The 15,846-nt window shown below is 41.3% G+C and overlaps 1 protein-coding gene and 1 non-coding gene across 3 annotated transcripts in view; one reads left to right on the top strand and one right to left on the bottom strand.

Annotated features, from left to right (window-relative positions):
- Positions 1 to 4,941: 4,941 nt before the first annotated feature.
- On the top strand, positions 4,942 to 5,079 carry LOC118151751 (U4 spliceosomal RNA). The gene has a single exon (XR_004740167.1). It is a non-coding gene; the product is annotated as a U4 spliceosomal RNA (small nuclear RNA).
- Positions 5,080 to 9,883: 4,804 nt separating this feature from the next.
- The window catches only part of ANKRD55 (ankyrin repeat domain 55), a 136,201-nt gene continuing 130,238 nt past the window's right edge, over positions 9,884 to 15,846 (bottom strand). The window contains exons 11-12 of one of the 2 annotated variants that reach the window (XM_008992043.4): positions 12,671 to 12,763; positions 9,884 to 10,415 (exon numbers count right to left, since the gene is read on the bottom strand). In XM_008992043.4, coding sequence (XP_008990291.3) covers positions 10,294 to 10,415; positions 12,671 to 12,763 — 215 coding nt within the window. In that variant the 3' untranslated portion in view covers positions 9,884 to 10,293. The remainder of the gene's footprint in view (positions 10,416 to 12,670; positions 12,764 to 15,846) is intronic. The other variant, XM_078365493.1, reaches the window with a different exon arrangement.

The raw sequence follows: 15,846 nt of genomic DNA, 5'->3' as shown, positions 1-15,846 counted from the left end.
GATTTTAAAATAGTTTGTAAAGTTGACTTTTAAATGTTGAAAATGGCTGGGCATGGTGGCTCACACCTGTAATCCTAGCACTTTGGTAGGGTGAGACAGGTGGATCGCTTGCGCTCAGTTTGAGATCAGCCTGGACAACATGACAAAATCCTGTCTCTAGAAAAAATACAAAAGTTAGCTGGGTGTGGTGGTACATTCCTGGAGTCCCAGTTACTCGGGAGGCTGAGGTGGGAGGATCACCTGAGCCTGGGAGGCAGAGACTGCAGTGAGCTTTGATCGTGCCACAGCACTCCAGCCAGGACAATGGAGTGAGACGTTGTCCCAAAACAAACAAATAAAAAAAGAAAGGAAAAGAACAAATTAAATGTTGAAGATACAACACAATTGAGAAACTACTTGCTCTTCTGTGCTTTTATGAGAAGAATCAGCATTACGCTGCAAACACAGTACCAGAGCAACTATCTTTACCTCATGCTCAGTGTCTTTGTATTTGCACACATTTGAATTTATGTTACATGTGGCCAATTCATAATTGTTAGGAAATGGCTTCGAAAGTTGGTTGGTCAACTGGACAAGGTGGCTTATGCCTGTAATCCCAGCATTTTGGGAGGCAAAGTCGAGTGGATCACCTGAGGTCAGGGGTTTGAGACCAGCCCAGCCAAAATGGTGAAACCCATTCTCTACTAAAAATACAAAAATTAGCAGGGTGTAGTAGAGCACACCTGTAGTCCCAGCTACTTGGGAGGCTGAGGCAGGAGAATCACTTGAACCTGGGAGGCGGAGGTTGCGGTGAGCCATGGTCATACTGCAGCTTGGCAACAGAGTGAGATTTTTTTTTTTCAAAAGCAACAAAAAAACAAAAAGAAAGTTGGCTGGTCTTCCTGGCCTCTTTCTTTCCTTCTCCCTGTTCCAGAGTTCATGAGCACACCCACAGGCTGGGTAAGTGGTTAAAAAAAAAAGGAAACATAAAAATCAGTTTGTTTTGCTTTTTGTAAGCAGTTGTGTTAAAAGATTTGAGTGAAGGGAGAATGAGCAGTGGATAATCCATTAAAACTCTGTGCCTCTCTACTTTCTGCTGGGGCAATTACCATAAAGGAAAATTGTTGGGTCCTGATCCTCCTGCCCCTCCACCCTGAGAAACTGTCATCTATGCTCCTGAGTTGGGCTGAGAATGGCCCTGACTGGGTAGGGGACTGGCTCGTGAAAGAATTGGCTTTCAAAATCTCCCATTTGCTTCCCCGCTTCCTACAGTCACATAAGTCAGATCTTTCCCAAATAGACCTATTGATGAAGAAATGAGGCCAAATTAACATGAAGTATCATTATGAGAAAGAAATAGCCAGTGATACCAACACTTACGAGACCAGGGCAGCTTTGCCAGATATATTAAGGTTTCTTTTTTGCCTAACCAATAAAATTAACTGCTTTATAAGAACCAGTCCAGGTTGGGCGCAGTGGTTCATGCCTGTAATTCTAACACTTTGGGAGGCCAAGGTGGGAGGATTGATTGAGTTCAGGAATTCAAGACAAGCTTGGGCAGCATAGTGAAATCTCATCTCTACTAAAAATAAAAATAAAAATAAAAATAAATTACCTGGGTGTGGTGGCACATGCCTGTAGTCCAGCTACTTAGGAGGCTCAAGGGGGAGGATTGATTGAGCCCACGAGTTTGAGGCTGCAGTGAGCTATGGTCACTCCAGTGCACTCCAGCCTGGAACAACAGAGTGAGACCTTGTCTCCAAAAACAAATGAACAAAACAACCAGCAAATCAAAAAAAGTAGTCCAGATTTTCTCAGACTGAACTTGTAGAAACTACCAAAAGACTCTTTGGCTCTAAGCTTCAGGGTCTTGGAGAGGTGCAGTGTTAACAGTTCAGATGATCATTTCATTTTTTTTGAAACGGAGTTTTGCTCTTGTTACCCAGGCTGGAGTGCAATGGCGCGATCTCAGCTCACCACAACCTCCGCCTCCTGGGTTCAAGCAATTCTCCTGCCTCAGCCTCCTAAGTAGCTGGGATTATAGGCATGCGCCACCATGCCCAGCTAATTTTTTGTATTTTTTTTAGTAGATACGGGGTTTCACCATGTTGACCAGGATGGTCTCAATCTCTTGACCTCGTGATCCACCTGCCTCGGCCTCCCAAAGTGCTGGGATTACAGGCTTGAGCCACCTCGCGTGGCCCGATCATTTCAATTTTTATTCAAGTGTGTTCATGTCTACAGCCTTCTTTTGAAGCCTCTGAGACTGTGATTCTGGGACTCCTGTAACTTCGAATGGAAAAATGAAAGCAGAGAAACAATTTTGAGACTTAATATTAAGGCTGAGCACAGTAACTCATGCCTATAATCCTAGCACTTTGGGAGGCTGAGACGGGCGAATCACTTGAGGTCAGGAGTTCAAAACCAGCCTGTCCAACATGACAAAACCCCATTTCTACTAAAAATGCAAACAATTAGCCAGGCATAGTGGTGCCCGCCTGTAGCCCCAGCTATTCAGGAGGCTTAAGGCATGAGAATCACTTGAACCTGGGAGGTGGAGGTTGCAGTGAGCTGAGATTGCGCCACTGCACTGCACTCCAGCTTGGGTGACAAAGTGACACCCTGTCTCAAAAAATAAAAAAGAGCCAAACAGAGGATATATAGCTTAGATAATGATTTTTTCATATGTTTATGAAAATCCTTATTATTTATAAATTTATCTCCTTTCTACTCCACGTGTTCTTTTTTCCATAGAACCTACCACAATGCAAGCAGTCAATAAATATTTGTTGGAAGAATGAATGAATGCATAAATTCATCATGATCAGCTATTGCTGGTCCAGAGCAAGATAAGCCAAGGTCAAAGAATAGGTGACACAAGAGGAGATAATTTCCTCTTGACATTAGGACTGAGTTTCTAAGAGGCCTTCCTGCTTATCTGAGTGATGTCTAAGTTCTTAGGCGATGTGATTTACACTAACCTTACTTCTTACCAAGGAACAGTGATTGGTTATAGAAATACCCAAGTAATTCAGACCCATATATGTCCATTTCTGCACAATATTTTGCCTTGTTGTCAAACCCTTGTTCATCCCCCTAATTCTGGAAGAGCTGGTGGAAGGAAAGACACTGTCATGTCCACTTCCTTCCTGACTTGGACTCCTTTCTAAGAGTTGGTGTTTATTTCTTAGTGACAACGGGGGTTTAAGGGGGCACATGCATATTTCCTGAGTATTTATAGGGTGCGGGGAATGATAACAAGAGCAGGCATGAAGCCACAGACAGTGCTGTCTTCATTAAGACCAGGCTACCTACCTAGAATAGAAAAACTGGCTAAACTGAAGGGTCAGCTTTTAATAGGCTCAAAAGGTAACAGGGAGAAGCAGTAATCGTCCAAACTCATGTTGAGCTCTGAGGGGAAATCACATTTCTGGGTGCAGCTGAATCACACATACATATATTACAGCAGTCCCCAATCTTCCTGGCACCAGGGACTGGTTTTGTGGAAGATAATTTGTCCACGGATGGGGTGTGAGTCAGGGGCGATGGTTTCAGGATGATTCAAGCACATTACATTTATTGTGTACTTTATTTCTATGGTTATTACATACTCACCATAGTGTAGAATCAGTGGGAGCCCTGAGCTTGTTTTTCAACTAGACAGTCCCATCTCAGGGTGATGGGAAACAGTGACAGATCATTGAGCATTAGATTCTCATAGGGAGTGCACAACCTAGATCCCTCACATGCGCAGCTCACAGTAGGGTTTGGGATCCAGTGATAATCTAGTGCCGCCACTGATCTGACAGGAGGCAGAGCTCAGGCAGTAATGCGAGTGATGGGGAGCACCTGTAAATACAGATGAAGCTTCCCCGACTTGCCTACTGCTTACCTCCTGCTATGTGGCCTAGTTCCTAACAGGCCACGGCTGGTACTGCTCTGTGGCCTGTGGTTTGAGGACCCCCCCGTCCTAGGAGATCTGTGAGCAATGTCTGAAGTGTTAGTCAAGGGAAATGGAGCTCATCCTTCCAAGGCTGAGGCCAGACCTTGGCTTGCCCATTGCAGAGGATAATTCTCTGGGCTCTAAGATGTGGCTTTGCTTCCTCATAACCTGTTTTTTTGTTTTTTGTTTTTTGTTTTTTTTAGTGTCTAAGTAGTAAGTAAGTGTAATTAGCTTCTCTTAAAAGCCTTTTGGGCCAGGCATGGTAGCTCACGCCTGTAATCCCAGCACTTTGGGAGGCCAAGGTGGGAGGATCACCTGAGGTCAGGAGTTCGAGACCAGCCTGAACAACATGGTGAAAACCTGTCTCTTTAAAAAATACATAATAAAAAAAAAGCCTTTGGAAGTACTTTTATGTCATAAGAATAGAAGCAATGGAGATAATTTCCTTCCTTCACTGTTCGGTCTTTGGCCCAGGTTCACTTTCAGCACACCAGAGATGTTGCTCATGGTCGTCTGTGTGTATCTGGGTTCAGTACTTGGATTCACTGTTCATGCAGGGTCATTTGCAGTCTCCTCCATCCTCCTCCCACCTTCTGTTCCCTATCTTTCATGTCAGCCAGTTAGACTGTACCTCATCCTTTGAAGGGAACTGGGAGTCTTTCTTTTGCTCTCATTTTCCCCAGTATGTAGACACTAGCAATGGCAAGGTGGTTTACCATTCACCATTAATAAACATTTTACTAGGGGTTTAATCATCAACATGTTATTTCCTGTTTTTCTCACATCAATGTGAAAACTACCTTTGTCTCTCTAGTGACAATTTGCTGATGTGACACGATGACTGGAAACTCTTCAGCTTTTGATAAAATTGATTAACTGACTTCTCAGTGTTGACCTCTAGGGATGTCTTGGAACTCATTCAGCTGTCCAAAAAAAAAAGAAACAAAAAACAAACCGGGGTTAGACTGAAGCAGGGGTGAGACTAGGAAGGCATTTGCTTTGAAAGACTGTAGTTTCAAAGCAAACAGTAGCAGTATCGTAGCCAATGAGGTTTATCTGAGGCACGATCATTGCTAATTGAAAACTTTGCCCAATACCCTGCTGTGATGACTTGCAATACAGTCGACATTGGCAATTTTTGACAGTCTCTAAGGAGACTGATTATAAAAAAATAAATAAATAAATAAAACAAAAAAATAAGAAAAAAATAATTAGAAAAAAACAAAGACTATAATTTCTATTGAAACATACAGTTTGTTGATGGTCTTCATCCATTAGTATTTACATTTCTTTGTCAATGTCTAGAAAATATGTGATTCTAACAAAATTCTCTGATTTCAAAATATTATTTTTCCCTCAAAGACCATCAGAGAGTCTCACTACTACATGTGAGAGGTGCTCTCATGTTTCTTTATTAATTTAAGTCTTGACTTGGGCATTATATTTTATGCTAAGGTAAAATATGTTCCTTCTTAGTTACCCCATTTAAACCTACGGGGGATTCCAAAAGGTTGTTTTCAAAAGATTACCTTTAAAATGCCAGGATGTGTGTGCTTAGAGATATGCATTTGTAAATTTCAAAAAGTAGAGGCAAAAGTAAAATGAATGGTTATGATTGTCTTTCTGTCAATCTGGAAGGCATTACAGAAGGTCCTTCACTTACGATCATTCAACTTAAGATTTTTCAACTTTACCATGATATGAAAACAATACACATTCAGTAGAAACTGTCCTTCGAGTGCCCATATAACCATTCTGTTTTTCACTTTCAGTACAGTATTAATAAATTACATGAAATATTCAACACTTTGTTATAATGTAGGCCTTGTGCTAGATAATTTTGTTCAGCTGTAGGCTATTACTAGTGTTCTGAGCACATTAAAGCTAGGCTAGGATAAGCTATGATGTTTGGTAGGTAAAGTGTGTTAAATACAGTTTTGGACCAGGCGTAGTGGCTCATGCTTGTAATTCCAGCACTTTGGGAGGCCGAGGAAGGAGGATTGCTTGAGCCTAGGAGTTTAAGACCAGCCTGGGCAACACAGTGAAACCTCATCTCTACTAAAAATATAAAAAAGTAGCCTGCAGCTGCAGGTGTAGTGGTACACACCTGCAGTCCCAGCTACCTTTTTGGGAGGCTGTGGTTGGGGAATCACTTGAGCCTGGGAAGTTGCTATAATGAGCCATGATCACACCACTGCACTCCAGCCTGGGTGACAGAGTGAGACCTGTTCCAAAAAATAAAATAAAAAAATTTTAAAAATTGACAACAATATTTTCAGCTTACAATGGGTTTACTGGGACATAACTCCATCACAAGTTGAGGAGCTTGTTCATATTTCTCACCATGGTGGAGTTTTCTGAAATGAGATTGAGTGCCGAGTTCTGCTCTGGTAGAGCTGAAAAGAATAATAAGCTGGAGCCACAGCAATCTATTTATATTGGCTCAATTCCAGGAAGATGAGAACATGGAATTCAGTGTTTGCTGGAAGAAATAACACCTATGTTAAACCAGGTGATTACCAAAAGGGACCAAGAAAAATGAAAAATAAATTAACAACCCTAACTTCCAACAACTCTAACTGGTTTAGTACAAAGTACTGAGTTGGTGGGCACTTTCCACAAATTGCCTGTATAGATGTACTGGCTCGATGAATAAATTCAGAAAGAAGGCTTTGCCCGGGGTATACCACACTATGAAATTTGAATGATTTTTCTGGAACAGGAAAATGATGGTTTGGGGATTTTTTTTTTTAGATGAAATTTTGCTCTGTCACCCAGGCTCGAGTGCAATGGTATGATCTTGGCTCACTGCAACCTCCGGAGTAGCTGGGATAACAGGCATGCCTTGGCCTCCTGAGTAGCTAGGATTACAGGCATGCCTCAGCCTCCTGAGTAGCTGGGATTATAGGCATGCCTCAGCCTCCTGAGTAGCTGGGATTACAGGCATACCTCAGCCTCCTGAGTAGCTGGGATTACAGGCATGTGCCACCATACCCTGCTAATTTTTGTATTTTTAGTAGAGGCGAGGTTTTGCCACGTTGGCCAGCCTGGTCTTGAACGCCTGACCTCAGATGATCCTCCTGCCTCGGCCACCCACAGTGCTGGGACAACAGGTGTGAGCCACCTTGCCCAGCTACAAGATCTCGCTTCTAATCACTATTCTGCCACTTATATAGCTGTGTGACTTTGGGCAGATTGCTTAATTTCTCTCTCTGCCTTGGATTACTTGCCTGTACTGGGGAGTAACAGGGCCTATAAGTTACTGTAATGATCCAAACGAAATATGTAAAGTTATGATTTTTATGTATGTAAATGTCATGTATATTTAGCAATGAAGGCTATTATAAGGTAAAAGAAAAGGGTAATGTAAGGTAAAATAAGAGCATTTTAGAAGGAAAAGTTCTTTGAAATTTTTGAAAGTTAGGCACTCATCAGTAAATACTTAGCATCTGATTTGATCAGTAAAATATTGGCCAAGGATGAATCCAACTTAAATAAGCAACTTTGCCTGGTATCAAAAAGACAGCTACTTTATTTACAGAGATGGTAGTGAGCAGCATATTTGCTCATGGCTAACAACAAATTCCTAAATCAAATTAGATGGAAAGGCCCAACATTAGAAGATTCTGGCTGGGCGTGGTGGCTCACACCTGTAATCCCAGCTCTTTGGGAGGCCGAGGCAGGCGGATCACAAGGTCAAGAGATCGAGACTACTCCAGCCAACATGGTGAAACCCCGTCTCCACTAAAAATAGAAAAATTAGCTGGGCGTGGTGGCGCATGCCTGCGATCACAGCTACTCAGGAGGCTGAGGCAGGAGAATCGCTTGCACCCGGAGGTTACCGGAGACAGAGGTTACAGTGAGCCAAGATTGCACCATTGTACCCCAGCCCGGTGACTGAGAGAATCTCCGAAGATTCTGTGTGCGTATGGGCGTATAAGTAAGTGCAGGTGTTAGGGATGGTGGCTTTTCCATAGCTGTATAATTTTTTCCTTAAATTATTTTGACCTCTTAGTTATCCATCTAGTGGACAGGTGCCTTCATTATTTTTATTTTTTATTTTTTTGAGACACAGCCTTGCTCTGTTGCCCAGGCTGGAGTGCAGTGGTGCGATCTCGGTTCACTGCAACCTCCGCCTCCCGAGTTCAAACGATTCTACTGCCTCAGCCTCCCAAGTAGTTGGGACTACAGGCACCTGCCACCATGCCCTGTTAATTTTTGTCTTTTTAGTAGAGATGAGATAGGGTTTCACCATGTTGGCCAGGCTGGTCTCGAATTCCTGACCTAAATGATCCACCCACCTCAGCCTCCCAAAGTGCTGGGATTACAGGCACGCGCCACCATGGCCAGCTAATTTTTTGTATTTTTAGTAAAGACGGGGTTTCACCATGTTGACCAAGATGGTCTCCATCTCTTGACCTCGTGATCCACCCGCCTCGGCCTCCCAAAGTGCTGGGTTTACAGGCTTGAGCCACCGCGCCCGGCCGGATACTTTTTAAAGATTCCAATTCTCCTCTTTCCAGACACCTAGAAGGAATATGCTTCTCTACTTCTATGAAGTTAGGCATGTCTACATAATTTGACTTGGCAAATGAAATGTGAGAGTAAATAATGAGACTCACCTCTCATTTCCTCTGCGTTGGTCACCAAAGAAGAACATACTGAGATGGAATCTACATTAGCCAGCACCCGCCAGCTGGTGTGAGACATGTATTGTGAATCAGAAACAAATTGTCAGCCAGTGAGATTGAGGGGTTGTTTGTTATTAAAGTAGAAGCTAGACTACCCTGACTGATGCAGGCCGTGGAGGGCCAGGTATCTACTTGTGGATGGACACGGATTCAGAAGTAGCCCGTGACACAGCTGAACTTTACAGTCTGATGCGAAACAACTGAACAGGTTGATGCTTAAAGAACGACTCTTCAAAGATGAGAACAGCCCACAAGCAAAACAAAACAACACAAAAGGAAAATTCTTCAGAAGCTACGTTCCAAGAGCCCTTTTGTTGCTAATGGGACTTTCTCTCCCTCCAGCTACTGCCCCGCATGGAAGGTTGATCCATTCACTTTCTCCTTTACCATCTCTGATTCATACAACTATAATTGTCGAAAAGATATTGTGGACTAATGACATCTTTTATGATTGCTTTCTACATCCCCCTTCCTTGCCAACTCCCTCTGCCTCTCTACTTCCTTCCTTCCTGAAAAGAATGAAATGATAGAGTATGCCTACTTTGTGCCAAGCATTGTTTAAATTTCTAGAAGTGCAAAGCCAAAGGATTGTGATTTGGCTCCAGGTGAGCTTCCATCTAGTTAATGGTATAGTCTAACCTCTTTAAACAAATACTACTAATATAAAGTGGTGACTGCTATACAGGTACTTGAGATATTTACAAAATAACATCTAGGCTCCCAAAGAACATGGAGTGGCCATCATCTCATGTGGCTAAGCCGTGAACTTTATACAGGCCTCTAGCCCAAATCAATGCAAACAACACGTAATTATCTTAGTAAGAGCTGCAGTTAGTAGGAGTCTTTCAAAACTCAGCTAAGTCTTAAGTTTGTGCAAGTCTTGAGTAAGCAAGAGACCATTATTTTGAAACAGAAAAATAGTTAAATAAGAAGAGTATTTGAGGAATGTGTGAGAACTGCCTATTCAACTCTGTTGGGCCAGTACATACATCTTTCCAACTCACATGACCTTCTCCCTGTTGGCACAATCGATCATATCTGAAAATGACGATATATGGAAATAATCAAATAACAAAGAAGAGAGATAAACATTGTCAAGTGACTTGGGCTGTAGCCAGGAACTGACAATGTTAAAAAAAAACATTTTGCAGAAGATTTTACATTTAATAGCGGTAAACTGTGACCGATCATGAGAATTTATTTTTAAACATGTTTCATTAGTTCAAGGTAGAATGACAATAAATGTGAAGAACATGCCTGGGATGTGTTGTTTTTGTTTCTTCTTTTTTGCTTTTATTCAGCAAAGCATACATTTTTTTTCCCCAAAACATAAAATCATTCAGCAAAAACACCAAGCAAAGAACAATAACAAAAAACAGCACACATGCCACAAAGCAAACCAAACATAGCTGTTTCTCTACTGATCACATATTTTGTCTTTGAATTTTGGCATGTCGAAGTCACAGAAACTCACAGACTTATATGCACACCCAAAGATTCTAAGCGCTTCTTTAGGAAGTATCTTTATTTGAAATAAATAATTATTTCAAGTTATAAAACTGATGGCTTATAGAATGCAGCTTACTAAATTGGTCTTTGTTCTTACAAATTAGAGTAATCTTGTCCTTTGAGAGTTGAAAATATATATTCATGTACATTTCTGCAGCGAGTGGCCCACAGTTAATTTTTGTCATTGGTGGGGTTGGTAGGATGCTCACTCTCTTCTGCTGCTGTGCTGTGTCTTCGTTGACTTGGAATAGCAGGTAGCACTCGGTTTGTCCGCAGAGGTTCTCCAGATAGAACTGGGGAGAAAGAATAGAATGAGAGACTTTCAAGATTCGCTCCTCTCACAGGAAAGCGGCTGGAGAATTGTGTTGTGTTTTAGGAGTGGAGGCATTTCTAAGAAGTGTCCTGGTGAGAGCTAGACTGCAGAGTGAAACTGTGTATGCATATCTTGTATCTACATCTGTTCAGGCTTGCCGCATGAAGTCTGGGATTTCAAATATGCACGCATACAAGACTGTACTAAGACTGATACAGGACTGTACTAAGTTTGATCAACCATGACTGGGCTGTGCATGGCTGGAAGAGCTCTTCCTTGGGGGTGGAGTAGCTATTGATGTTCAACATCTGCTCACAAAGCTCTAAGGAAGCCCCAAGACATTTGTACTGTGCTTTTAGGCAAACCTCAAAAGGCTCTTAGATTTCTTTAGGAAAAGCACTGTGTGCCCTTCCTTTTTTTTTTTTTGTAGAGCTAAGTTGATCAAGGAGCTTTATCTTTGCTTCTCTCCTGAAACTTAACTGTGAAAAGCAAAGCTCCTGGGACCTGTCAAAGAAAACCTCTCTTTGGATTCTCCAAGCCACATCGGGATTTAAAACTGAGTGACTCTTTCCTTAACTAGAAGTTTTTGTGGCTTAAAGACAGATTCGAGCTTGAATTTCACTTAATGTTAGAATTAACACCATCCAAAATGTTCACTTTACACAAATCTGTAAAGGGCAGAGAAACTGATCTGTCAAGGAAGAGGTCTTGGCGTCCACCACTAACTCTCTGTGTGACCTTGGACATATCCCTCTACCTTTAGTTTTCTTATCTGCCAAAAGATAGACTTGTACTTAGGCTCTATAGTTCATTGATTTTACCTAAAAAGTTCTAGAGCTCTTGGTTTGTCTCCTTCAACTCCTAGCCTGGGGGAGAAAGACATACTGGATATATACTCCGTGCAAACAGTGTGCCAAGTGTTTTACCCTATGTTATCTCATTTAGTACTCCCATAAATCTTATTAGGATGGCACTACTGTTATAGATAGTGAGGAAACTAAAGTACAGAAAGGTTGAGAAACTTGTCTGAAATAAGACAGCTCCTAAATCATTTAACTTGCACTTAAGAGGATGTGGAGGGGCTGTGTGTGTGTGTGTGTGTGTGTGTGCATGCATGTGTGTAAATGAGGTGGGGTGCAATTGGAAGAAAAAAAGAAATTAGAATCCAGTAAGTATTGTTTATTTCATGAGGCAGTAAACTCAGTGTCCCGTAGTTTTGTTCCTGGCTCTATAATGGAATAATAAAACTTGCTTCAATTTTATTATTATTATGCTTCAGAGTATAGATATGAGAATATTCAAACTCAGAATCTCTGGGTGGGGGACCCAGGAATCTACTTCACAAGAAACACCCCGGGTAATACTTAGGCACACTCAAGTTTGAAGATCACTGGTCCAACAGAGTATCTTAATATTTTATATTAGGAGAGTTTTTTTATATGAAATATTACAAAATAAATCAATAATACCAAAAGTAATCCTGATGAACAGAATTTTTTTTTCTGCTTAGGAAGGCCTGGACTGTGAGTACAGAGATGATGTACATTTCTATCTGTCCAGTATAGTAAGGAAACCGACGTCAGGAGACCAGTCTTAAGAGATAACTTTTGAAGTACCTTCTTAAAGACATTAAATAATACCTATCAAAATAAATGGTTATTATTTAAATAGTTCAAACACAAAAATTCCTGAAGGGAGGGAGTATTCTTTTTTTAAAAAAATAAGCATTTAAAAAAAGCTTTAAAGATGATCTCTGTTTTCCTGTAATTTATAAGTGTTGGCACTTGATGTTCCCTTGAAAAATGAAAGTAGGGCCAGGCTTGGTGGCTCATGCTTATAATCCCAGCACTCTGGGAGGCTGGGGCAGGCAGATCACTTGAGGTCAGGAGCTTGAAACCAGCCTGGCCAACATGACAAAACCCTGTCTCTACTAAAAATATATATAAAAATTAGCCAGTCATGGTGGCGGGTGCCTGTAATTCCAGCTACTTGGGAGGCTGAGGCAGAAGAATTGCTTGAACCCAGGAGGCAGAGGTTGCAGTGAGCCAAGATTGTGCCATTGCACTCTAGCCTGGGCAACAGAGCGAGACTCCATCTCGAAAAAACAAACAAAGAAACAAAAAAATAAGAAAATAAAAGAAAAAAGAAAAATGAAAGTAAACTGAAATAACATTTAGTTGCCTCTGGATGTGTTAACACTTGCAAAGGAAGCTGCGGAAGGTTCATAATACTTACATTTTGGATCTGGTAGGGGAGCTAGGTTGTTCCGAGTGAAAGGAAGGTCCCTGATTTTGTGTCTGTTTGGGGAAAGATGCTGAAAATTTTGTCCTGAAGATAAACATATTTGCATCAATCACTTGAGTCTCAACCAAGTGCAAATTACAAAATGCAAAGGATCAGAGAATCATCAAAGTTCTTACAGATCACTAAATTGAAGGTGGTAACAATAACAATGAAAACAATAATGGCTATACTTTATTGCATTTCTGTTATATATATATACCAGACGCTGTTTAAATGACATAAGAAGGTACTAGAAATCATTTCTTGTATGAACTAGTTTAAATAAAATTTTATAAAGCACAGTTGGTTACTCACCCCATAAAAGTTAAAGTTAAAAAAAAAACAGAAAAGAAAAGAGATGTGGCATATTTTATCATATGTTTATCAAATCTTTGATGAAATGAGTACGTTGTGATGAGTAGACTATTTTCTTTCTTTTTTTTTTTTTTTGAGACAGAGTCTTGCACTGTCACCCAGGCTGGAGTGCAATGGAGTGATTTTGGCTCACTGCAACTTCTGCTTCTTGGATTCAAGCAATTCTCTCACCTCAGCCTCCCAAGTAGCTGGGATTACAGGCACCTGCCAGCATGCCTGGCTGATTTTTTTTATTTTGTATTTTTAGTAGAGACGGCATTTTACCATGTTGGCCAGGCTAGTCTTGAACTCCTGACCTCAGGTGATCCACCTGCCTCAGCCTCCCAAAGTGCTGGGATTACAGGCATGAGCCACTGCGCCTGGCTAAGTAGAATATTTTCTAGAGCAGTGTTTTTCAATCCTGGCTGCACACAGAAATTATCTAAGAAGTCAGAAAAAATACTGCTGTCCTAGCCACGTCCTAGATTATTAGATCAGAATGTCTGGAGGTGGGGCGTGGTGTCAGATGTTTATCAGCTCCCAGCTGATTCAAATGTGCAGCCAAGATGGAGAATCATTGACCTGAAAGACGGAACTGAGTGGAAGGAAGCACTTGGGAAATATATTCTCTAACTTGGACAGAAAGCAATGATGTGTGCGCGGATCATGTGAGCCAGCTCTTGAGAGTTGATGGTTACATTTTCAGAAATTTTGTGAACATCACACTAGTGTCTTGAAATCAGCCATGGTGGATGTATTTACACTGTGAAAAATTGGCAAGCACAAATTTTTCTCCTGGAAAGCCAGCTATTAAACATTCATCAATGTACTACTGACTTTAAGGGATGGATGTGGCAAGGCGCGGTGGCTCACGCCTGTAATCCCAGCACTTTGGGAGGCTGAGGTGGGCGGATCACGAGATCAAGAAATTGAGAACATCCTGGCCAACATGGTGAAACCCCGTCTCTACTAATACAAAAAATTAGCTGGGGGTGGTTGCACGTGCCTATAGGCCCAGCTACTCAGGAGGTTGAGGAAAGGGAATCACTTGAACCTGGGAGGTGAAGGTTACAGTGAGCCAAGATCATATCACTGCACTCCAGCCTGGTGACAGAGCAAGACTCTGTCTCAAAAAAAAAAAAAAAAAGAGATGGATGTTCGATACCCCAAAAAAGAAGGGAATACACAAATGTGATTTACATTCATTTGAAAATTGACAAGATGGTGTCATGAATAGGAGCTTGGTTGGACCTCTAGGGTCAAACAGGATTAGGCTTGATTCCCGGCTTCCCTACATTTTAGTTGTATGACCTTGGGCAAGTAATATAACCTCTCAGCACCTCAATTTTTTTCATACACAAAATGATGAAAATAATTGTATGTCTTTTCCACTTGTCATAAGAATTAAATTGGAGAACAAGAGTAAAGCATTTAGCTTGTAAAGTACTCACTAGACCTTACCAAAAAGAGATTATTTGATCTTTTGCCTATCAGTCTAGTAAGAAAGAACCAGAATTGCTATAGCAATGCTTCTAGAGTTTAAGGGTCTTCTGCTTGAGCAAAATAGCATAAGAAAAAAAAGAAAAAAACAAAAGCATTAGCCAAGATCCACCTTCCATCTGCGTAAGTGAATCTCATGGTGGGTGGTCTGTGCAGAAGCAGCTACCTCAGCAATGTTAGTGGATGAAGACTGAACAGAATCTACAGTCTCCCTGGGGGATAGTTTGTTATTATATTTTATCCTTTTGAACACTGAATGTCCAATAACTTTAGGAGCCATTATTTACAAAGAAAACATTCCTGTGTAGAATTACATTAAAATTTATGTTAGCAAACAGCTTAACTATCCATGAACATAATGAGATAATGATGATTATGAGTTATGTTTATGGAGTACTAACTTTTGTCAGGAATAGGGCTAAATGCTATAGGGATGATCTTATGTAATCCTGGCAATCACTTTTTCTTGTGAGATAGATTCTATTATCCTCACTTTACAAATGAAGACCCTGCGACTTGGAGGAGTTCTAAAAGTGCTCAAGCCACATGCTAGGAAGGGACAGAGCCTAGTCTTTGACCCTATAGGGCTGAACCTATAACTTGTATTATTTTGCCTCCCCTAAGCAGAAGGGAGAAGGGGGCAAAGAAGGGCTGCAGCAGTGACTCAGAGATTCTGTGTTGGTATTTTGAACAGTTTTCGGAAACAGGATGGAGACATGCATAGTCCAAAGCCATCTCGTGTTGCAGGCAACTCCAGGGAGTGTCCCAGCTTTGGGAACAGGGTCAAGGACCACTGTCCTAGGAAAAAAGGACAGGAAATGTTTTCACAGAGACATGATGGGACCTGAGGTGACTGTAGGATTAATAATAACAATGATAATAATAATAAATAGATAATTCAGCAGTCATCCATTGAGCACTCATTATATTCCAGACCCTAGAGTAAAAAGAGGAGAGAAGACAAGGAATTCAGAAGGGGATTGCAATTGATGCAGGAGGAGAGACAAGTAACATGTGGTTTTGAAGCTCCATGAGTAGTACTGTGATAGCATTGTGAGGGCATTGCAGCAGAAGGAACGGTCCAGAGAAGTTGAGGTTTTCTTGGATCCCATAGACCTTATTCCAATATCTCCTCTGCCACTTCCTAGCTAGCTCTATGACAGTGGGCAGATGAGCTAACCTCTCTGCCCCAATTTCTTCAATTATAAAATGAAGATAAAATTTCTTTTGCAATGTTGTGGAAAGTGAAGAAGTGTGTAGGTCAACAAGTTGAA

Source organism: Callithrix jacchus, chromosome 2, assembly GCF_049354715.1.
Source record: "Callithrix jacchus isolate 240 chromosome 2, calJac240_pri, whole genome shotgun sequence".
Taxonomy (NCBI): Eukaryota; Metazoa; Chordata; class Mammalia; order Primates; family Cebidae; genus Callithrix; species Callithrix jacchus.
The sequence above is the reverse complement of the archived record's forward strand: the minus strand, read 5'-3'. Positions and strand labels throughout refer to the sequence as shown.